The following is a 23,487-nucleotide window of genomic DNA, read 5'->3' as shown; positions in this document are numbered from 1 at the left end:
TCGTTCAAGCAGACTCGGCCAATCCACTACCATGAATAGGATAAGTATTGCAGCTTCTGGCTCTTTGATCAATGCCTGCGACTACTCGGAGGGTTATACGATGCTCTGACCGCCGCGGAACGAGACTTTCCGATACTACTGCCTGACAGAGGAAATGCCACCAACGATTTGCTCAAAGGAACGGAAACCTCACCACCACCGGGCCTAGCGTATTATCGTACCATCACTACTTTGCACTCACCTCGTCATCATTCTTCGACCCTCTCGCCCCATCGTGGCTTCATCGTACGCCTACCCACCTACGCCCGCAACGTCCCCGAGTCCCACCTGGTATGTACCCTCTTTCGCACAATCCCCGCCTTGGCTCCCCTCCTCCGATGACTTCGCCCCAAGCCAAGCCAGGGATACTCTCGCGGCTGTGGGCGAGAAGGAGTAAGAAGCACATTGGTCCGCACATCGCCGCGTGTACATACGAAAAAAAAATTGACCAGCCAAGTTTCGAAGGACACGCAACACCCTGGCTGGCGGGCGTACGTGTGGCGGCGGCATAGATGTGATCGATCGGGTGACTTCCTTCCTTCTCGGACCGGTGGTGCAACCCTGCGCGGAGGACCGTTCGAGGTCGGTTTCGATTTATCTGGAGAGATGGTGTGCGTGGTTTTTCTGCTTTCCTTCTTAGTCTGCTGTTCTGCCGGGCGGGCTGGCGGGTGGGCGGACGGCGGATGGGAAGTCTTTTTCGATTGTACTCATACGTTGGTTAGTTGTAGGGCTTGGATTCGGCGGAGGCGTCGAGGCGGGGGTGTGTGTGTGTGTGTGGAAGAGGGTTGCGATAGAGATGAGGCGACGAGGAAGAAGCGATGTCGTAGCAGGTTTGTCTGTAAGGCTTGATATCTTTCTGCTCTCTCTGCGGTGGACGAGAAGCTTCGCATTGCAGTACGGGCCGCCGCCTCTTTTCGACGATAATGATGATGTCGATGGTCGTGTCTCCCGCGCTGCGGATTGAATCGCTGGCTTGTTGGTGACAGGCGAGTCCCGTCCGTTCAAGGGATCCTACCGGTTGAAGCTGTCGACTTGGGCTCGATGACTGAAGTACATTTTGGGGGGAGCCAGCACCCCCTTTCTCGGGTTGCGGATGGGCTGTCAGACTTTGGGACTTCAGCTTGGCTGCTGGCAGTGTTGGACGGTGCCGGTCTGACGTCCCAGTGTTGATGGTGATAGATTGGCCAGGGGTTCAGTCTGCGGCTGGGGTTTCTCGCAGGTCTGCACGGCAGCAAGAGGTAAAACGAGTTAGACAAATCATCACCCGGCAGCCTCACCACCCCGACCGCACTATCCTCTCTCCAATATCTCCTATGAAAGCCACGCTCTGAAGCAGCGCCGAGAATGTCACCATCGCTATCTCCCGAGTCCTTTCCGAGATCAGAGCACCGAATGTCCCAAGGTCGTCCCTCGCGCGACAGCCATGGTTCCAATCTGAGCGACCAATGGATAGGTAACTCAGCTCCGCCACTCAAGCAGCATGAGCACGCACCGACCACTTTGGAAACTACAGCTCACGTTCTGGACCATCCGGTCGCCGTTCGGAAGCAGATCATGCAGAGATTGCCTGATTCTAAGACTGATCTTGATCGACTCGAGGTGAAGCGTAGTCCCGCCTATGCACGTTCTCTACCGTATAGGAACATCGGGGTCTCCTACTCTCCCTTGATCGCCTCGGGAATGACACTTCATGTCGCTTGCTCTGATCTACCCTTGGTCCAACGGCGTTAATGCCTGCTCTTTTCAAAGGTCTATTCCTCCAAAACAACCTTTAACGTTTGGTGGCCGCCCGCCACAAACGACTGTCGACTTCATTTGAAGTGCGTGCTACACTGCTGATTGCTATCGAAGCAACATCGACTTCCATCCACCGTACTACCCTACTCAGCACTCGAATCCCGTTGCCCGCTCCCTGGAACAAAGTCGTAAAAAACATGGTTACCTCTGTACGCCTTTGCACAGTTCTGCTCCGGCTTTGGCTACGTCCTTCCGGAGAAATTTTGTGCATTGACATTACGAAGAGGCTACCGTCCATGTCTACGAGAACCAACACGGATGCTATCAGGATTACGCAGAATCTTCCAGGACTTACCATAGTTGAAGAGATGATTATACCGCATGCTGGGGACAAGGCTCGAGGTTACCAGGGTATCCAAGATGGTGCCGAGCTTGGTATTAACCCGGGAAAGGCGCTGCTGGGCTTAGTAGTCGTAGGAATCCTCAGGTCTTGTGTTGCGGCGAAGCTCCTAAGGCGACGACCAACAGTCGACAGGCAGCGGTGTGTGAAGAACGGGCGGGCGACGGCGCGTGCGGTCACGATGATTGGGATACTACATAGCACCTCGCCAATACACAACCACTTTACTCAAGTATGTGAAGATCGACCTCCTTAGTCCACTGGAATTCCATTATTATTACTCGCAACTCTCGGGGCACTGGAACTTAACTGCAAAGGACCCTCGTCGGCGGCGGCGAGATGTGATCAACGCAGGGCTAAGGGCGGCGAGGAGGTGAAGGCGGACGGTCGATGAGGTGCGACACTACGAGATTCTTTCTCTGTCTCCACCGAACAGGCGTATAAATGCTGTCGTAGTTGTTTTGTTTGTTCCTGTTCGTCTCGTTAGCTTATCGAAGAGTCCATTAAGGAAGCGGGAGAGTGTTGCGCGGGACTATCTTCATAATGCTCCTCTTTTGAAGAACACATATCCATCCGACCACTACGAGACCAATGCCCGGTCTTAGGCTAGTCGGACGAGGAATTGGAGGAGCAACAAGAACACAACGACGAGGAGAATAGCAAGGATAAGAATGTTGACCACGACGATGCCGAGAAGTAAGATGGTGATATACGATGCCGACGAACGAAATGCTGATATCGATGCGGAAGGGACGGCAAAGAATATGCACTTTACCCTTCTAGGCGTACGCGGCAAGACGTAAGGCGGATCGAATGCTCTCGCAGATTCGTTCATTTCAACAGCGACGACGCCTCCGGGACTGCAATCATTCGAAGACCACGGTACCGCACCGTCATCTGCGGAAGACATGTCTCCAAGGGAGCGGGTGGTAAGCATCGGCCGCGAGTGGCGGAGAAAGCAGAGCGGAGACAAATACATCGACTACAGCCTCTCCAACAAATGCCAACGTCTAGCAGGCCTGGCAGAACTCAAACCATGTCAGTCACACACGATTTCCTCATATTGCTGAGCAACAGTCGTCTCTGTAACGAACTTCTACCGCCGTAATCCGAGATACTACGACACTGCGACCTGGACTTTGATCACGTTGCCGCTGACCGGCGCCACGCTGCCGTCCTGCTCTCGTTGCTACAACGAGCGGTTTCGGCTCAACCGCGTCTCCTGCACCTCCTATGATTAGGACTGCGGCCTTAGATGTTCAAAGCGAGAAATGCAAAGAGACAACGAGTCGTAGTGCTTGATGTGGGGTGGGTTTAGATCGGTGAAGAAGGATCAAAGCGATGCGTCTTTAAAAATGAAGATGTCATCCTCACAAGCAAATCAATCAAACCCTTCGGACGCGCTGTTCTTGCTCGGACTTCCCTGCGATGTCTTGTCGTACCGGATTGGAGATGTGAGGTAGTTCCTGGGACCTTCGTAACGAGAGTGTGGTATTGATCCGTGGGCTTGACGACGATGCGATTGGATCCGGCGGATTTCTTATGGCTTGTGTGAGAGATGAGGGACGTCCGGCGGGATGATCAGTCGGCCGTGTAGATAATGAGGTTAGTTGGGAAGGAGAACATAGTTCGCAAGATCCGGACGGTAGACATAGGGAGGCCAGGTAAGATGGAGAAGACGACTTTGCCGCGGACCACTGCTACGACACAGGTTCTGCGACTACAGATCTTGAAGACTCCTCTCTCCGCCAGACCCGACATCGTCGTACTGACGACCTTGCTATCTCCCCCACTGCCCGAAGACATCGAAGCCCAGATAGTAAAACCGGCAATGAAGGAAGAGGTTAAGTAGAGTTGGAGTTGGTCAATGTTGTCTGGTATGAAGATGGCATGCTGTCCAGGCTCCAGATAGTGATGATGATGACGATGGACGATGAAGATGATACGAAGAAGACTGATACGGGAGACATGCATGACGGTCGGCTAGCCCAGCGGTGATGTGAGGGCGGATGTCCGTGCAAGGAGGCTCACCGATTACCGATGTTTCTGTCGCCAGTGATGTTTCTGTCGCCAGTGATGTTTCTGTCGCCAGTGATGTTTCTGTTGCCGGTGATACTTCTGGCTTCTGTCGTAGGCAACGCTTCTGCAGTACCATCCGTTACTAGGGATGAAGATGCACAAGAAACGCCTACACACGAAGACGATTACAGATCAATCTGGAAATTCGGACAGACCGGGCCAGCTCGGAGGTCCGGTTCAGAGACAGCGACTCCAGCGAGCACGACTCCAGCGAGCACGACTCCAGTGAGCACGCCTCCACCGAGCACGACTCCACCAGATACGACTCCGACGAACCCGCCCACGACTTGGAGAAGCGAGAGAAGGGCTACTCAGAAGGGTACGACATGGCGTCTAGCGAACCCGAACGAAAGCTGCGATTCGGAAGAGGGGAATGGAGTCCGGACAACCGCATCAAGACGACCAGTCCGACCCGGAAAGCAGGTGATGCGCACGACAAAGCCATCCCGGTACCCTCCTCCAGCATAACCTTCTCCATACCCCAGAGAAACCCCCCGTCCATCGAGTGCTTCTCTCTCAAGAGGGAAGGGAAACTTCCAGCAGCTGAGTCTTAACTACGGACTCGCAAGGATAAGTCTCCAGAATAACGCGAGACGTGGAACGAGTCTAGAAGGCGCAATAGTCGACGAGCAGGAGTGCCTTGGTAGGAAACTTTACCTGCTGGAAGGCGATGCGGACTACTGTTACCTGCAAGAGGAGGACGAGAGCGCTGATGTTCCCCTCATCGAGTTGGAGGGCGTCCACTTGAGTTGGGTTCCCCATCGCAGGAGTTTCGTAGGCCTGGAAGCGCTGTCATGGCTATCGGGAAGTGAAGCCGGCGGTCTGCAAGGCCGTATCATGCTCAAAAGCATTGAACATCTGACCGGCGATGTCGATCTTGGGTGGATTTCAAAGGTTGTTCCGAACGCTCAAGGTTGACGTCCGGAGTGTGAAGGGCGTTGCCACCGATGAAGGGACAGGAATCGCCGATGATCGCGGCGCGGAACAGCGACTTCTCTCCCTTCTTTCTACTCCGAACAACGATATCGTCTTCCTTCTCCTCCTCACACATGGCCTGCTCGCCGCCTTCGTAGTAAAGTCCAACAGCCATGCACTCCCAGACCTGCGTAATCGCTTTTGATATCGTTCTACGGAACATCTCTCCCAAGCAAGGCTCTCTTTTTTCTCCTGCCATGAAAACCTCCCGAAGAAGCGGAGTATGCTTTGTTCCTGTTGGTCAAGGTCTCGGATATCGGACTGTTGTACTCGCGACATTGCCGGTCGGTGATGCAAGACGATTGCCATTCGTCCTCCGGGCAGAGGGATGTTGGGGATTGGAGGAAGGCGGGTGGGTCATCAGAGAGTGTCGGGAGTCTCGGTCGGTGCTCCTGGCTGTCGCGTTGGGAGGAGGATGAGAACGGGGAGGTGGAAGAGTCGAAACATGGTGTTCGGGAGGCGGGTGGAGTAGACAGGATAGGTCAGGCACAATCTTGCGGCATTCCATTTCTGTCTCCCATCTTTCCATCCACATATCCTAATGTCCTCCCACCACGCCCTCTCATCTCGTCGGCCCAAGGTCGTGAAGATCCGAGTAGCCTCGCCTTAGGTTGGGATGCCTGCGAGGACGGTGCCGTGATGCCGACTAGGGCTCGCGGGGCGACTTGTAGCACGAGCTACATGCACTCCTCGAGTCGTCGGCTGTAGTGCTCCGGAGCGAATTGCGGCGTTTAGCTCGACTGTGTGATCGAAAGGCGTTAGTATTGTACATGAACGTCTAGACTGGACGAGACTCAAAAAAAGTCGGGGAGTTCTGGTCGATGTACCTGACACATGGGAGTAAAGCTCCGTCCCAATCGAGCAAGATGCCGTTGGAATGGCACATTCAGACGACTGCTGGGGATGATCGACCTTTGACATTCCAATCGCAGATTCCCAAGTATCGGCCTCGAACACTCGTCCGTGTGCAGCGAATCTTTCGGTGAAATTCCCAGCTTGAAGCCCGTGTTTCCCGATAGAAGAGGATATCCTCCGCGATGGATCGAGCCGAGGCTGCGTCCGGGAGGGAGGAGAGCCCGACCCTGGCGCATCGTCGCTGATAACCTTTCGTGTGCTGCGGCCGCTGAGAAAGCTTTGTTTGAACCAATCATTTGTTCTCGAAAACCACGGGATGGAGGACTCGTAGAGCTGAGAGACACGGGGAGGACTGATCAAGAGGCTTCACCTGCTCGTTCCAGTCTCGGCGTGGACGTGGAGTTCCGGAATCGGCGGCGACTTTTGTGCGATTTGTTCGCGAGGCGTAACTGGTGGCTCTCGAGATGTATGGAGCAACATCCTTTGCCGGCCGGCCATGTGAGATCAATTGTCTTTTGTCCTACCTAGATAGCGCATTGTGGATGGGTGGCTTTTGATCACGTTTGTGTTCGGACTTCTCGTTCTCGAGGCTGACTAAGCGCGAACTCGACGGGAATACCGGCGACGGGAGCGACGATGGTACAGCTCGCTGTCTTTGAGATGACTACTAGTACTTCACTTGTACGAACAACCTCCCACTGTGCCGCACACCTGCTGCTGCCGCACAACGTCGCGGCCGCGAGACAGAGCGAAACTGCCATCAACGAACGACCTGCCAGCCATGCAGAAAATCCGCCGCCGCCGAACGCGAACGCGAAAATGAGAACTCCGAGCCGGATGCGATGATGATTTCGCTCATGTCGCCGAGGAGGAGATGGAGAGGTGTCGACAAGTGACCGGAGTTGGCATCATCGGCGAAGCGTGCACGGCGGTGCGAAAGATGAAGAGTCAGACGAGAGCGCTGAAGCGGACATCCCGGCGGAACATCTCACCACTATACTTCCTCGCCGTCTCCTGGGAGTGCTAGCCCGGTTCTCCGTCCTTAGCAGACGACTAACATATTATTCTCGGGCATCGGCGAATTTTCATGCTGAGGCATAGCCGTTAACAAGGTCATCAAGCAGACGGCGAACCACCCACCGACTCGGACCCTCCACCTCACACGTTTCCGCCTCCCATCCCGTTAACTCTGCGAAACCTCAACTACCGACGTCATCCGAGATGTGTCCGTCCAGGCTTCTCCCGCCATGGCACGACCTTCGAACACATCGCTACCCTCGCCGCTGCGCAGGCCGGAAACAGCGGAGAACGCCCCGCGGACTGTGGATTGAGCGGAGATGCGGCAGATTTACGGGAAGAGTAGCCACGGGAAATGTTGACACTTGCGGCGGAGCAATGCTTGGGAGAAGGACACTGTGCGGGCGAGGGCAGGCGGCAAAGAGAGGAACATGTCGTGGGGAGAAGAGAAGAGTATTAAGTTGGGCGCGATGGGCTACTGGGTTGAATACATCAGGACGGCGTTCTCAGACAGATATGTATCTCTGTGGGCGCTGAGACTGTCTGAATGAATCAAATGAAGTTTTCTCGATCGAGAGAGCCTCTTGCTGTGACTTTGACGTGGCCGGGCCTTACGTCCCTCGCAGCAGCGTCCTCGATCAAGACCTCAAGAATAAGAACCGGGGAACGGACCGTCCTTTTCCCTCGATGCAGTCTGTTCCTGACTCCCAGGCGAGCAAGCGCCGCGGGGACAGCTCATCCAGAGTTCGAGGCGCCTAGCCGTAAAAGTGTTGCTCGCTCCGACAGTCTTGTGTTGTTAAGATAGTTAGCATAGGATGCAGCGGCAGAGAATAAGTGGTACCAGACGCGATCTTACCTGTCGAAGTCGTCGACCTAGAGAATGTTGCGAATACAGTAGAGTAAGATCCGCGCACGATTGCAGATGCATCTCGATGACCACATATCTTCCGTGTCGGGCACACTAGCGAGCTATGACGTCCAACAATCGGTGCATGCTAACACTGGACACCGCTGTCCTCTATGTTGGACTTCCTAGAGACCAACCGGCACCGAGCCGCAGATGCAAAGTTGTAACTCCCCATTACTGTCGTTAGTAAGGACATACACGGGAGCCGGTTAACAAGAGGGAGAGGCGACTGTGTACATTCTTGCGGTTAGTTCGTGCATGCACGGCGCAGTACGGATTTGGGCAAGGCCCAAATAGAACCGCGTCGGCGGATTCGTGGCCGCAACCACAGCCAATTTTGCGCCACCGCCGAAGGTCTATTATTAGCCATGTTCACTTCCCAACTTGGTAATAATGTTTAGCGTTCGAAGCGGGTCCGCGGCCCGAACCTTTTGCTAGCTACTATGATCGAACAGTCACGCCCGCCGTACACGAGCTCAGCATCTCGCTCACGAGGTATTTATCCAGCAGCTGGCGCTCTCAGTCGGCGTCATATCATCAGTCCGCCATGACTTCCCTTCTCATCGCCCTGCTCTCGAGTACGCGCTGCGCTTACTCGGTGTCATTCCAAAGCTCTTCTCCCAGTGACTGGTATTTACACACGATGGTCGCTGCTGGGAGCATCCCCATCAGCGATGGAAGTGGACGTTTTCAGGGGGAGAGAAGTAGCAAAGTCCATGTCGTGAGCTCTCCCCTATCCGAAGCGATGACCGTCACCTTTTCCCCCGACGACCGTGGACGATCAAGCTGGCGAGCGTGGTGGGACAACATCGCGGACAGTAACGGCTCTCGGAACCAGACTCTCGTGGAAGTCACCTGCGATGCTATCAGTGGTAAAAGCCCCTCTCAAAAATGCTATTACGACGTGAGCGCAGTGGACGGACTGTCCAGCTCGGTCTCGGTTCATGCACCGCGGCTTCAGCCATGCCCGGGAGAGACCCTCAAGTCATCCATACTTGTGAAACCAAATGGCGATTGGGAGTGCCCGTTGGCGAATCGAGTCAGCTCACAGGCTCAGACGGCCGACATGCCTCGACTACACTTGAATTCCAGTCAAGCGTGCCTCTCCAACTGTTCACTGCTGGATACCAAGGAAACTTGTTGTCGACTCGAATTCGCCAACCCTACAAGTCCGAATAAAAGTCCGAAGCTGAAAGAAGGTGCACCCCAGGCGTACGCTTGGGCACACGATGATGTCTCTGTACGTTGTGAGATTTTCGATATTGACGACACGATATTGCACGTAGATTTATGTATATAACAGCGGATGCCAAAAGTGTGTTATCATGTACACTCTTTCAACAACAATTTCCATTGTGACATGACCGTCGGAGTAATGGCCGTCGGAGATGGCCGAGACCAGGTGATGCGGAAGCCCTACGGAGAAATCGCCGACGTTGCAGGGCATCGCGGCAGGACGTAGGGAAAAAGCCGGCCGTGCCCTCGAAGATCTGACTTGCAGCCGATCATCCATCAGATCTGTTGCAAGCATGGCCTTCGTTTCCACAAAGTTTGCCAGACCGAACTCGGTTCAGGTTGGCTTCGATGCCTCGACTATTCCTCTTCGACCGGTTTCCAGTCCGAGCTGCAGCGCGGACCGCTGCTGACGGGCAATTATGCTGCCATAGAGGAGCTCATCGTCGACCCAGAGTTCCATCTCGCAGTAAGAGGCCCGACAGGACAGTCGAGCAATGGCCGATGCCTACAACGGCAGCGTGGACGCGTTGGCCAGACTCAGAGCAGCACATCTGATGGCGGCCAACAAGTTCCTGCTCAGACCCCGTCGTGCAGGCCGGCCCAGTTCTACGAGGGAGCAGAGCGGAGGTGGCATCGGAGCGGACGGACCCGTAGTGAAAGCGTTCTTGAAGAGAACGCTGCAAGCAACAAAGTCATCTGTAGTGGAGTCTGTGCAATGAGGTGTCTCCTCTAAAAAAGCACACGCCACAAATATGCTGTCGATCAGACCAGAGCAGAGCCAATTCCGTCGGCAGGCAGTCCTCATTTTCGTCCCAAGCGCCAAAGCGATGTTGTTGTCCATGCTCTTCACCATCTTTCTTTCCATCTTGCCATAGAACCAAAGTTGGCGGACAGTCTGGTGGGCCGGAAACCGTTCTCTGGGATGCTTTGGATGTTATCAGCCTCAGCCGAGGAGTCTCCATACTGATTCCGTGGACCGCAACGAGATGCGGGAACAATGTGCTGGCGCTCTCGTGCCAACCGCAAGCCAGACAGAAGTACTCGTTCTTTCTCTGGAGATCAAGGAACTTTCCAGCTGAAAGTACGTAACAGCCGTTGTGATAGCTGCTGCTCGAGCTCAGGACAATCTCCGGGCGCTTGGAAGAGGATGCATTCCTGACGGGTGGCGGTAGCGTATAGTTGTTGTCGCAGGTGTATGAATGGCCGTTGCAATCGATCTGATCCTGGCTCGTAGTTCGCAGGTTGGCTTCGGTGAGATACGCTGGAGGTGCGAGGTGTTGTGCCATATAGTAGGCTCCGCCGTTGGAGTCGTAATTGGTCCAGTGATGCGTTTCGAAGCCATCGTGGGAAGACTCATGCCGCGCGTCCGGGATCTGTGGACGATAGGTGCTGGCAGCGGGAACGGATGATCCCTCGTGGTGACTGTGATACCGGTCCATGGTCGATGCGATGGTAAGAGTAAAGCTGACAGTGCGAAAAGGAGGTCGGATGATGCCGCACATGGTTGGCGGCTGGGCTCCACGAAGAGAACTCCGCGGCGCGCTATACATCACCCCGGACCAGACGAGCCTCGCTTCCGCGAGTTGCATGCATGCACGTTCAGCGGTTCAGATCTGACCGTCTAGGGAGGACTCCACACTCCGACGATGTTGTTGCGGTGCGTGCATCCGAACAACACCGAGTTGTTTCACAGTTGTTGGTTCATCGAGAGATCCGAGGGAGGTGTGAGCCCTGATCATTGAGATATGACAGTGAGAGGATTCCGAAATGGTTTCTCATCATGTTACGCAAGACATCGCTTCCGGTGAGCGCGTGCATAACTGTCGATGTGTCGCCGGAGGCCGTGCTCGTTGCTACAGCTAGTGGCATCGCGATCCTTTCGGCTGGCGCTGCTGCCGACGTTATTCCACCCTGACATGCAGCAATCTCCTCATCCGAGTTGAGCCTTTACCTTGCGGGTGGCCTCGTCACGGAATGGCAGGGGAGTCGTCCCGCTTCATTCTGACCGTTTCGTAACCCCGTTTTCACCGAGTTTTCTCCTCGTTCACGCCCCAAGACCGACATTCTGCTACTGCATCGACCACATCGCAGACGATTTTTCGACAAAGTGCGTGTGCAGGCAGCCGCCAATTGCGGATGCGACCGGACTCCTTTCACTATGAAGAGAACGCACGTCCTTCCTTTGATTATCTTCGTCGTGGGCATCCCCGCAATCATCGCCTCGTGTGCGAGGCGTGTCGCGCCATGGCCGGTTCAGGAGAGGCAGCTTTGGCGGAAGCTCTACATACCTCTCGGACGGGACCTTCTTTCAGTGGTACGTGTTGCCCTCTGAAGAGCTTGAATCACATCTGACCCGCTTACAGACCTCGGCGTTTTGGTATGGTGTGCAGGGTGGGCGCAGTTCGAACATGTATCGTCATCCCAAACTTTGCCACGGCGTTGACACTGACCGGCTGACAGTGGCTCTTCATCACTACCATGATCTTCCAAGCAACTCTGTGCATCTCAAAGCTGTCCAGTACCTTGTTTCTGGCAACTATGGAGAGCTGCACCGACAGCCGGCCGACCTGGTGGGCTTTTGGGCTTGGGTGGCTGTTCGGCACGGCATCGATGTCCGGAACGTTAGCACTCTTCTTCACTACCTCTCCGCATGAGCGGAGTTCCGGTAAATGGTGCGAAGTAGTAGGTATTCTGCGTCCGTACGAGCGCGCGTACTGACCTCTTCAAGCCGCTCCTCTGGCTCATTCTCGATCTCCTTGACGCCATCTCTGAAGCGACGATCCTCCATTGCGCTCTGGTCATTACTCGACTGCCGCGCTCTCCTTCCGGAAGGCGAAACGAATCGCAAGTCCGTGTCTGGGCTTTGTTTGGTGGGCAATCGCTGTACGGATCCGGAAATCGATTCGCAGCGTCGGCATTGTTTCGCCTCCTATGAATCTTGTGTGGTCTGATCAACGACGGCAAGATGGTGACCTCCCTGTTCTTTGGCATAGGTGTAACTTACGTGTTCAGGCTGCTGTAGATGCTTCTGCAGCCGTCCATGAAGTATGCGACGCACAGGACCGCGCGCAATTCCTCGGAAGATGACAACGATGCCGGAGCTGCGCTGTGAGCGACCAGCCGCAAATTCGCCGATTAGTGTGCGCTTGAATTCGACGTCATGCTGCCTTTTTCCTGACGATCAAATGCTTCACCGTCGGCGCCTTTCAGCCTCATCCTCGATCGATTCATCTAGCCCCTCGTTCGCATGCTGTATACTCGACGACCAGCTTGTCGCTAATAAAGTTGCATGCTCTGTGCCAGCCAATGCTAGCCACATTCTCAGCTCTTGTTAGCCACGACCGTGGACTTTTCCGCCGATGCTCCCGGTCGCCTCGTCCTCCTGGATCTTGGCCGCCGCGAAGGGCCATAGGTACGACAGCATGAGGGATTGATACGCGTAGTACGCCATCTATCCACAGCGCAACCTTGCTCCTCGACGACTATTCGTTCCCTCCTTTACAAGGCGGACAGGGAAAATGAAGGAAAGCTTGGTCTCGGTCCCTCGACCCTGCGATTAAATCTACGTTGTGCGATTTGGACGAAATGTCTTGACAACATTTCCGTGGAGGGGCTGATCCTCCTTGTTCGCTGCACGCTTTCGGCTTGCTGTGGTTGGTGCGAAGGAGATCGAGCTGGAGCACACCCCTTGATGGTCAGTCTTTCGATAAATACCAAACAATGTGGACTCATCGTTTGAACGTCCTTGGACTTCATCAGTCTTGGACTCTATCGTCGACCTTGGACCGGACATAGCGCGGGGTTCGGGAGTTTTCTCGTAGTCAATGCTGGAGGAAGAGATGGAGACATTGAGATACGCCTAACCAATCCAGCACTCATCGATACATTTACCCACAAGGTTCTAACATACCTCGCTTCACCACGGACATGGATAATGAACAGACTATCCGTACGATAGTAAGGTAAGAGAGTCTTACCAGGCACTATCGAATCGCTCACTGTCAGGCCCGTCGATCTCGAAGTCGCCACTGCAGTTGTTCATCGTCCGATCCTTGCCTTGTATCGGCTGCTCGTTCGCCGCTCTATCACCCTGCAGCTTCTGGTAATCTCCAGTGCGATGCCTCTACCAAAGTAGGATCAGATTGTACGTAGAGCTACATCTTTCGCATGCGGCTTATCGAAGAGCTCGATTGGCCCGTCCGATCCGAGACTTTTGCCTTGCTGTCCAAAGATGCCGACAGCATTGCACATGAAAACACTCTCCCAGGATTCGTGTCGACTCGGCAGCAACTATCGCTGCTACGAGTCTTAGCTATAGTCCAGCATTGTCGAAGGGATGAGGACGGCAATGAAGCGTTGGGCATGCCTGAGATTATTCGGGGAGAGTGACTTCGGAAGATTGTCACACGCTCAGTCTCTCGACAAGAAGGTGAGGACAGGACGAGCGCGTGCCGTTCCTGTTGGTCGAGAATCTGTACGGACCTGCACGATTAATCGGCTTGAGGTAGGCATTTTGAAGCATTGATGGACCCGGACGAATACGAAGACCTTCAGAGGTCTGTGTTGAAGCGAGAGCATCAACAACGACGCCCGTTCCAAGAGTATCCATGATATGTTACAATCATCCCGTTTTTGGAGTTGACTCCGATGCACCTCCTCATCCCGTGACGTCCTGCCGTACCGCAACTGTCTTCTCTTTGGAGCATCTCTCTGTGCCGCCAGTCTCTGGCTGCTCCTCGTTGGAGGGCGACGAGTCGGATCCGGGCCTTTGTCCTTCCGCGATGATCGGGAAGCCGCTCTGCTTCCACGTGGCCCAGCGCGCCTCCTCTTCACGACAGCCGTATTTGCCATTGACTGTCCGTGGCCGCCGGGTAGGACTGTGATTTGGGCCGTTGGTCTCCCATCGTCTTCTCGCTTCGATCTGTTCGTCGTAGCGCAATGCCCCGCCCATCGAAGCTAGCGACAAAGCTCGCAGCAGTACTCGCTCTACACGAGACTCCTGGTCGGCGAAGTCATCATCTGGGCCGTCCTCTTCCTCGAGGAAGGTAGACTCGAAGCACATATCGGCCCAGAGGAAGCCTTTCAAGAGGTAGTCTTCCTTCAAATGACAAGCACAGCCCTTGATCCCGGGTCCAGATTCCGGAAACTTATTGCGACCCACGCACTGTCGAAGTTGCTCCGTTATGGGCTGCTGCTCGGCTAGGACATTCAGGACCGCTGCAAGTTTCTCCTAGTCTAGGGACGAGGGGTCAAGCGGTAGCGTGGGTAGTGAATACCGACGCTGGAGCGGGTGTATGCTATGGAGCCAGACCAGCAGAACATGGATGGCGGGCAGAGAGTATGGCATCTTGTGGGGCAATTGGGCATGGCCGAGATTGAGCATCAGGTTAGAGCACGACGACCACAGCTGGGTGCATAGATCAGGCTGGGTGCTCGGCGAAGGTAGAGAGGCAATATACGGTGGCCCGAGTTGATCGAATGGGATGATGTAGAGTTGCCAGAGGGAATTCTTCACTGCGGAGATGTTGAGGATCGCCAGGTTGACGTCGAGCTCTTCGGTATCGAGATTTGGCCCGCGAAGCATCTCCATGACCTTCTCGAAGCATGCATAGGTGTCCTTGCTGGTGGGATCGTCCATAAGGAGAGCGTGCAGTGCTACCACATGCTCGATAACTGTGCCCTTATCTGCCGCCAGCTCCACAGACTGGTCGAACTAGGACAAGAGATTGCTCCGCCCCATTCGATAGGGTGTCTCGCAAGTCTGGGATTTGGCGTGGAAGCAGAGCTAGCGTAGCCCTCGTCCCAAGGCTGCGACCTGGTAGTGGAGTCTTCCGGAGCCGGCTGGGCCATGTCGCAGGGCCCGCTCGTACCAGTCTTCCCCTTAGGATCTCCAATTGTCGACAGCATCGAGATCGCCCGCTCTTTTCGCGCACACCGCTCCGAATCGGGCGAAATTCACGAGACAGTATGTCCAGTGAGAGGTGATGAAGGCAGGCAATTGGTGGAAAAAATTCTGCAAGATTGTGGTCGTATGAACGACAAAGGTCCGCAGGGGCTCTTGCGATTCCACGCGAATAAACAACGACCGAGCGAAGTGCTCGAACGTGATGCATAGCCTGTCCGGTATGGCGAGCTCTGCTCGGCCGGTAGCTGTAGTGGTGCTGAGGCTAAGGGCTGGGAGATGGCCTGCCTCGGAATGTCAGCGCAGTTTCAGCTTAGACACGCTTGCGGCGAACAACCTGCAGGTGTAAAGCGATCCGCCTAATGAGACTGTAGTAGTACCCAATGCCCTGATCGCCCTTCTGAGTCGTCGAGCGGTCGGCACATTTAATGCGTAGCCAAAACTGTGGATGATGCGTCGAGCTGAGCAAGACGAGCAGATCCCTCAACGATGTACAATGCTCTCGTGCGGGAGTCGGGCCGTCATACTGTGCCGGAATGTTGGTCGGATCTTGAAGATCACTTTGGTCCCCAGGGCGGGTTATGTGCTGGGGCGTTGGTCGTGTCTCCGAGATCAATCGGTCCCCAGGGCTGGACAGCCATCGCGTTGCCGGACATGGTGCTAAAGCAGGATGGAGAGGCAAGGCTGCGACGTGGCGGTTCGCGTCTTTCTTATACCACAGGAGGGGAAAGGCGAGCTGCAACGACGTGGCGTTTCGGAGGAGGACATATGGATTTGCTGACAGGCGTAAACGAGGAGCCCGGTCGGAACTATCTTGAGCAAGGCGGCCAAAGTGCCGGTCATGTCCGCAGGTGTGTCACCCCTGGTCAGCCTAGCGAAAGCGACATGAAACGATAGCGTCGGAGGCTGGGATGAACAGTAAATGTACTATCAGAGCGGTCTTAGTCATCTGTAGAGATCGGCGACGAGACGGAGAAGAGTCGAAGACACTACTCAGCGTCCTCGATGCCGTCTCTCCCTCTCAGCGCTGCGATGGCTTCGGCGGGCGAAGAACTCTGCCACCGATCTGTCCGCGTGGCCCTGGAGTGCAGCCGCCGGCTCCTACGTATCCTCCCACCGCACGCGATAGAACCGCTCCCCGCGCGCTGCTCGGTTCAATCTGCTGTCGGCGATGGCGGCGACGGCCCACCTTGGCTAGAGGAGGGTTAGAGGTTGATCGAAGACGGGCAGACTCGGGCTGCGAGACGGAATGGACCGACTAGTCGATTGCGTCGGGGATCTGCGAGAGTGTAAGTTGCATTCTCTGTACAAGCGCGACTAGCATACCGAACCGTAGCCGTCGGGCGGCGACTATTCTTGCTTAGGCGAAAGCTTATCCGCCGTGCGGGCGGAGGTTTCTGTGTCGGTGTCAGTCGATTCAGGCGCTTCGAGCAAAGTTTAAACGGATCTCGGGAACGGCGTACGGGCGTGGGAGAGGGCGCCTGCTCGATGGAGGGCTAGCTGGGGCTGCTCGATAGTCGCTGGTCGCGAGCTGCAGAGGTCTTTCGTAACCGCAGGCGCGGTCGGCGGTGCATGCTGGAGGGTGGCTCGCCGGATGGCCTGACGCTCGGCTCGCGCGTCGATTGCCTACGAGCGAGCGAGCCGACCTGGGACGCCAGCTCATCTTCACTCTCGTCGGCGCTCGAGGACGAGCGGACCGTGATCTGGCAGCGTCGCCTGCCCCGCCAGGACCGAATGGGCTGCATGTTGGGCTCCTCGCTCGACATCTCGTGGGCGGTGGTGGTTGCGGAGACGCGCGGAGAAGAGGGTGTCGCCTGGCCGGAGGGAGTTTGCTAACGGCATCTTGCAGTTCTGTCAGGGCATGATGTGTAAAGGGATGAGTGAGACGAGGTGATAGAGAAAGTGGAAAGGTCCAAGATGAAAATGTCCTGTCCGAGGACCCTGGACCCCTGGCCTCCAGATCCCCTGAATTTTCGATGTCTTGAAGTTGCCGACGCCTATTAAGGAAAAACAACAAAAGCGCCCCTCGCGGCAAAGACAGAGTGACCCAGCGAGGGAGAGAAGTGGTCACAGGATGTAGCACTGCGTGTTCAGGAATACGTCTCGTCTTTCGTCAACGCCGGTCTCGAGGAGCTGAGCCCTGTTCTTGCGGCTTGTGCGGTCGCTGTTCCGTCCGATCGCGCCGAGGCTTCTCCTTTCTGGCGACGCGCGGATTTGCAGCATGTCTACGCTGAGCGATCTGCAGTTCCTCTTCAATCTGTTTCTTGACTTTAACTGAGTCGACTGTAGTGTCTCCTTCTGGATACAGCGAATGTCGATTTGCGCTTATGACGAGGCATATCCTCGATTTGCTCGACAAGTCCAGCGTGGCCTGCATTCGCATCCTTATCTGCAGGTAGACCTTCTCGATGCAGTGCGATCCTCGCGAGGCTGCTTTTGCCGCTTCTGGGGCGGATCCAAAGCAACGGCTTCATCCTGACCGCTAAGTGCCCAATGACTTCCTCCTGGGGCTATATCTGCTTCCTGTTCGGAGACATGCTGCATCAATTGGACTTCGTCGTAGACTGCAGTATTTGTCGCAGTTTGCTGCTGTGCCTTCGCTTGTCCTTTCCGCTTTCGCGTTGGCGAGAATTGCGCAGGTTTCGTATCCGCCTTCACAACAAAGCGCACCTGCGAATCTAGGCGCGAATCGATCAGAGTTCAGTACCCATTGCTCCCAAGGCAGTCCAAGCAGGAAATCTCTTCGCCGCGACGAGGGACCACGACGACAAGGCCGTCATCATTTATTCATGCATTCATTAACCAATAACATGTTTTCAAAGACTGCCACGAGCGAGCGCTATCGCAAACGGCGCATGCTGGACGCCTGTTTACTCGACTCCCGACATCACCGCCGACCGCGATAGTGCATCGAGGTTCCTGTAAGGACATGGCGATCGCTCAAGCTTCTGTCTCTTGCGTCATCTTCTCCATCGCCACTGCTTCCAGCTGCTTGGTCATCCCTAAGCCCGACGCGCGCCGCATTCCGACAGATGTCCGTCGGGCTGTGGCTGCGAGGGTGTGGATTGCTGGCAAGAAGTGGCGAGGTGCGAGAGATTGGATATATCCAACGAGGAGCAAAGAGAGAAGACACTGGAACCTGCCGCTGGACACCTTTGATCAAGCCATAATACGAGAGACGCTGGTGGAGCTACTGGTGGCGACATTCCGACGGACTGGACGAGACGATTTGTGCCCACTCGATGAATGTACGCCGAGGAAGGACTTCTTGTGGAGCGTGGCAGTGAGTCAAGTTTTGGGCCAGAAAGATTAGATAGAAACGTGCTCGACTCGTCCTTGCGGGGAAGGTGGACTGCATCTCCGTCTGAACGGTTGGCAGCGTTCCAGTCCGCTTGTCGTTTTCGTCCCGGCATGTTGGCGGGCTTTGCGCGATCGACAAGGCGCGGAGGATGTAGCAGCCGATGTGAGTGGAGAAGTGGATGAGAATCGCGGTCGGTCCAAGGAGGAAGACTTGATGTCCTGTTTCAAAGTTAGTCGCACTTTTCTGGAGTGAAAGCATCGGGTCGACTGGAAATACCATTAGGAGGTGATGCATGGCGCATTTGGCATTGGTCAGTCTAGAACGTTTGCAGGATGCGATGCCTTTGCTGAACTTGCCAGCTCTTTTGAACTTAAGTGCTCGCAACGGTCTGTCCGGAGGGTATGCGTACCAGTTCAAATTACGAAGAAGGAGGATTCCAATGTTGAAATTGGAGGTCTGACCGCCAGAAGACCATTCGGCATTGGAGGAGGCGATGGGCGGAGAAGGCACGAAGGATGAAGGAAAATGGGATGACACCGAGGGAGCACGCCACTTTCTGCCCGTGGCCTGGTACCGCGATTTGTGTGTTCTCAACTACGTCACCGAGGCTGCGAAGGAGCACTTCGGGTAGGAGGACCTGCCGCTCGCGCTGCAGCGGTGGACAGTGCCACATGTTCGACAAATTCTTCGCTCGTGCTCTCGGCTGCTCTATGTAGGAGCATGCCGCCAACCGCCTCGCCAGGGCATCAGATAGCGGCCTCTAGGAAGGGAGGTCGCAGTACAAGTACAACCAGGCAAGGACCATTCCCAGCGCAAACGAACTGAAATAATCATGCGCTCTCCGTCCGACACATACGATCGTCAGTCGAAGTCATTCCTGATAGTCTAGTCTGGAAGTCATCTTGAGCTGGCCGCCGTACTTTGGCAGAATTTGGCCGAAGGCAGCTCCGTTGGAGTTCCGTCGCAGTGCTAATGCCACATGCTCAGGACTGCTGGAGCTACATCCCACACCACTCGTGTGTCGTTGATCGTCCGGAAGGGTCGGGCTGGGGTGCTTCGACACCGATCTCATACATCCATTCTATCGCATTCTTGGCATTATCGGTGATGTCATGCAACATCAACCGGCCGAAACGAAGTACTGTTTCGTGCGCACCTTCTCCTCATCAACTCCTGCTAGTTGTCCTAGCTCCAGCAGGGGGAGGCTTCTCCGAATTCAGAAACAGGCACTCCTCGCACTCGAGGGCCTGGTGGAAGTTTTTACTGTTCACACTTTCAGGTTTGAGATAGTCCGCAAGTTGCTTGCGGCTCCAGATTGTCGGTCAAGTAGGCCGCCAAAGGGAGTTGTATCTTCCGGCTTGCTCGATGGCGACGTCGAGTCGACGACGTTTCTGAGTATCGTCGAACGGAAATATGACACGTCTTTGTGCCGAGTGTAGAGGCAAAGGGTAAATCCAGAGAGTTCGTAGGGATAGAGATGCCATGTAGAAGACGGGAGGCATAGGAAGCAGACGGAAGTGTGTGTTGTGGCACGCCATCTTTCTTGCGTGGTCAATGTGGGACATGCGGTAGTTCCCACTCGCCTACAAGATCCACACTCGGCGACAAGATTCGTGGTGTGCGTTAACGTTAGTCGAGACACATGTCCACGGTGTCAATCACCACACGTTGTAAGAAGGGCAGCTCGCCGGCTGGCTCGCACGACGACTCTCCAAATGGCGACGGCTTTTCCGCTGTCGTGCTGCAGCTTTTCTTTCCCGTGCAGTACGCACGGAACATCTTTCCGATTCACCCGTGAGCTCTGAGCTTGACCATTACCTCGGGGAGCCGAAGTATCTGTTCAGCGTGTCGACCAGAAAGCGTGCAATCTACAAATCTCGCGCTGTCTTAAACACTATCAAGAGAACTGATCTGTGCTGTTGAACTCGTCAACCTCTCGCGCGCAGGCATGACAAGCCGGTAAGTTTGGCACAGCGGGATCTCTTAGCGAGTCGACCAAGTCTTGTTTCGCCTTTAGGCGGTGCTCACTCATAGCTCGGTATGAGGGACACTAACATGCCAGCTGTGCCGTTATCTTTGTCGTGATCTGAGATCTGACTCGAGTGTAGGAATATCCCTCGTGGGACGCCCGCGACTCGGAGCAAAGGGATGTCGGACTTTGAAGAACGAGTACCTTAGCTCGGCTGCTGATTGGCCGATTGGTCGGATACACTGGCGGCAGTGCAGCCGAGCCTACAGCAGCGATGACTTGATCCAGTCGGACGTACCACACCTTCTCCACAGGACAGGGCATGCACCATCCATCTCCTCTTCTACGGTACCCCCTTGACCGGACTAGGACGCGAGGGAGGGTGAGGCGACTGATGTCGGGTGCCATTGGGACTGTGACGAAGAGCAATGTGTCGGCTGTCTTGGAGAGATCGTGATGCGGAAGCTGGGACAGTTGTACCTGGTAACAGCATCGGCCGAGGGCAATAGGGTTATCAATTCTCAAAGGATGACCACTTGCCAGTGATTCAGCGTCTTATGGCTGCTCCCATTCACATACATCGCTTCCATTCAAACAACAATCATTGCTTCTTGTGCCGACGGGACAAGGCAGTCGTGAAGCTAGCCGATCAAGAAGACCTGATGCTGTTGCCGAGAAGAGAGACGGGTCCACACTGTTGGTGCCACGACCTACCAGATGTGCTCGCCTGCCCTGCATCCGACTACTGCATCTGCATGCTGGATGCCGGTACCTTGTCATCGCACACCGCCTTTCGATGATCGACCAGGCCCGGGCGAGCATCTCGATGGAAGTCGGCAGACTTTGGGCAACAGCATGCCACAGATCAGTAGGTGCATTACATGGAATGCAATCGCCGAGGGCAAACCCAAGGTTTCACAACCTTCAGCCTTGCATATTAATATGCTTATCGTCTCGACGATTGGGAGGCGCAGGTGCCAAATTAACGCCTCAGGCAACAACAATCGTTATCCACGTGACCAAAACTCAATTTAAAACGTCACCTTCTACGAATTCACTCTCTAATAAGCGTAACAGCGCTTAAGCGCTACGCTACATAACTACCGTATACGAATTCGAATACCTTAGACGATTTAAAGAGCTTAGATTTAAAGGACTTAGTAATTGTTAAGGACGCTTTAGCGCTAGCGGTAGCGCTAGCGGCGGTAGAGTAAAAGGAAATCGACTTAGTAGTTTTAGACTTAGTAGTTTTTAAGAGCTAGACTTAGTAGTTTTTAGACTTAGTAGTTTTAGACTTAGTAGTTTTTAAAAGGATAGTATAGTAAAAGGAGAATGCCTCTAACCGAGGATATCTCCCTTCCGACAGCCGAAGCTAGCCTAAACGGGGACTATAGCCTATAACGTTTCTAAAGATAAAGTATAGAGAGACCCTTTTCCTTTTAACTATAACGTTTCCGAAGATAAAGTATAGCTTCTAGTTAACAATTTATCCCTAAGGATGTCCGTCTAGAACGGTTAAAGCCTTACGGCGCCTACTAAAGCGAAGGTATAGCTTATAAGTAGGAATTAGTACGTAGTTTAAGGCTAGCATCTACCCCGTATTAGTACGAGACAATAACTATAAGAATTAAAGGATTAGAACCTACGAGGGAATCGAACCTACGAGGGAATTAAACCTACGACTATTAGTATAACCCTTACTTAAGGGGAAGCGCCTAGAGCTAATAAACCGGACGAGAGGATAAGTAGTCCTTAAGCTAACGTACTAACTACTAAGCTATACGGAGCTACCGCGAATAATTAAAGAAGGTAAAGTTGTTATAGTATATTAAGGTAAGAGTAAGAGTAAATAGGGGGTAGGGACGGTAACGGCGTAGATTCTAGACTAATACGTAGATATCTATTACTTATATAAACGACTCGTACGGAAGCTAGAAGTACCGAATCCGGTGTTAAAGGCTAGGCTAATTAGAGGGCTAAGAACTCCTTTAACTTTTAACGATATTAGTTATAATAGGGATCTTTACGGCGACGGTAGTAGATCTTCTACTTATAGTTAAAGGTTTGTATTATTATAATCTACGTACTTACTAGAAGCCCTATCTTCTTTAAAGACATCTATATACTACTCTTTTATCCCTTATAACTTATCGTCGCTCGGACTATCTATACCCTTATTTATCTACTCCTTAGCCGTCTACTATATCTGCTACTGTCGCTGCCGTCGTCGTAGCGAGGCTATATAGAGATCTTCGTCCTCCGCCTCCTCTATAGCTCGTATACCCTCTTATAGTTACTAAGTGTTTAATAGACGTTAAGACTAATCGTCTTAGAGCTAACTCGAGTAGTTGCGGCGATTAAAAGTAGACAATATACGCTCTTTAATCGATCCTAGAGGCTCTTAGTCGGTATTTAGGCCTAAACGAGCAGAAGCATTACGAGTAAGCCGCTTCGACATTAGAGTAGAGCGAGGCTACGAGTCCTAAGTATCGCGATTACTACCGTTCTATAGGTAGATACGCTAAGGCTAGCGACGGTTAATGTTAGCTTAGCGGGTAAGCGAGGTAGTAGTCTCTAGATTCGAGAACAACGAGAAGTTAAACGGTATCTTAAACATTAGGGTGCCGAGAGTCTTAATACGAGACACTATAACGTAGCGTTAACCGGTTACGAACTCCTTCTAATTAATATTAATAATAGCTTTGTCTATCGTTAGGCCTTATAACTTATAGACGGTTATAGCGTATACGAGGCGGATAGGGAACTACTAACGGTAATGCTCTTAACTACCGCGGTAGAAGTAGCGGCGGACGCGGAAGATTAGAATCGTAATTCGACCGTCTACTAGCTCTTCGAGATAAGTGCCTATATAATCCTATAGCGAGATAGCGATAATAAGGTAGTAAGGTAGCGTATTACGTAGATCGACGGTTCTAGGGAACTACTTAAAAGCGTAGATAGTGTATTAAGAGCTATTAACTAAGCTATTGTCCGTCTAGATATTGTCTAGTACTATAAGGTTACTACCGACTAACATTATAATCTCGTATTCTAGCTAAGCGCATTTATC

The 23,487-nt window shown here is 53.8% G+C and overlaps 3 protein-coding genes across 3 annotated transcripts; 2 read left to right on the top strand and 1 right to left on the bottom strand.

Annotated features, from left to right (window-relative positions):
* Positions 1 to 3,845: 3,845 nt before the first annotated feature.
* Positions 3,846 to 5,173, top strand: MYCGRDRAFT_97932 (uncharacterized protein; the record flags this gene model as incomplete). Its single annotated transcript, XM_003847014.1, has 3 exons — positions 3,846 to 3,995; positions 4,387 to 4,574; positions 4,825 to 5,173. The coding sequence occupies 3 exons, from the start codon at positions 3,846 to 3,848 to the stop codon at positions 5,171 to 5,173; spliced, it is 687 nt and encodes a 228-aa protein (XP_003847062.1).
* Positions 5,174 to 8,652: 3,479 nt separating this feature from the next.
* On the top strand, positions 8,653 to 9,899 carry MYCGRDRAFT_97931 (uncharacterized protein; the record flags this gene model as incomplete). Its single annotated transcript, XM_003847015.1, has 3 exons — positions 8,653 to 9,249; positions 9,628 to 9,711; positions 9,840 to 9,899. The coding sequence occupies 3 exons, from the start codon at positions 8,653 to 8,655 to the stop codon at positions 9,897 to 9,899; spliced, it is 741 nt and encodes a 246-aa protein (XP_003847063.1).
* Positions 9,900 to 10,304: 405 nt separating this feature from the next.
* On the bottom strand, positions 10,305 to 14,883 carry MYCGRDRAFT_97930 (uncharacterized protein; the record flags this gene model as incomplete). Its single annotated transcript, XM_003846948.1, has 6 exons — positions 10,305 to 10,400; positions 11,965 to 12,174; positions 12,250 to 12,412; positions 13,156 to 13,188; positions 13,927 to 14,166; positions 14,705 to 14,883. The coding sequence occupies 6 exons, from the start codon at positions 14,881 to 14,883 to the stop codon at positions 10,305 to 10,307; spliced, it is 921 nt and encodes a 306-aa protein (XP_003846996.1).
* Between the last annotated feature and the right edge of the window lie 8,604 nt (positions 14,884 to 23,487).

This window comes from Zymoseptoria tritici, chromosome 19, assembly GCF_000219625.1.
Source record: "Zymoseptoria tritici IPO323 chromosome 19, whole genome shotgun sequence".
NCBI classification, from domain to species: Eukaryota; Fungi; Ascomycota; class Dothideomycetes; order Mycosphaerellales; family Mycosphaerellaceae; genus Zymoseptoria; species Zymoseptoria tritici.
This window is presented reverse-complemented; position numbering and strand designations above follow the sequence as displayed.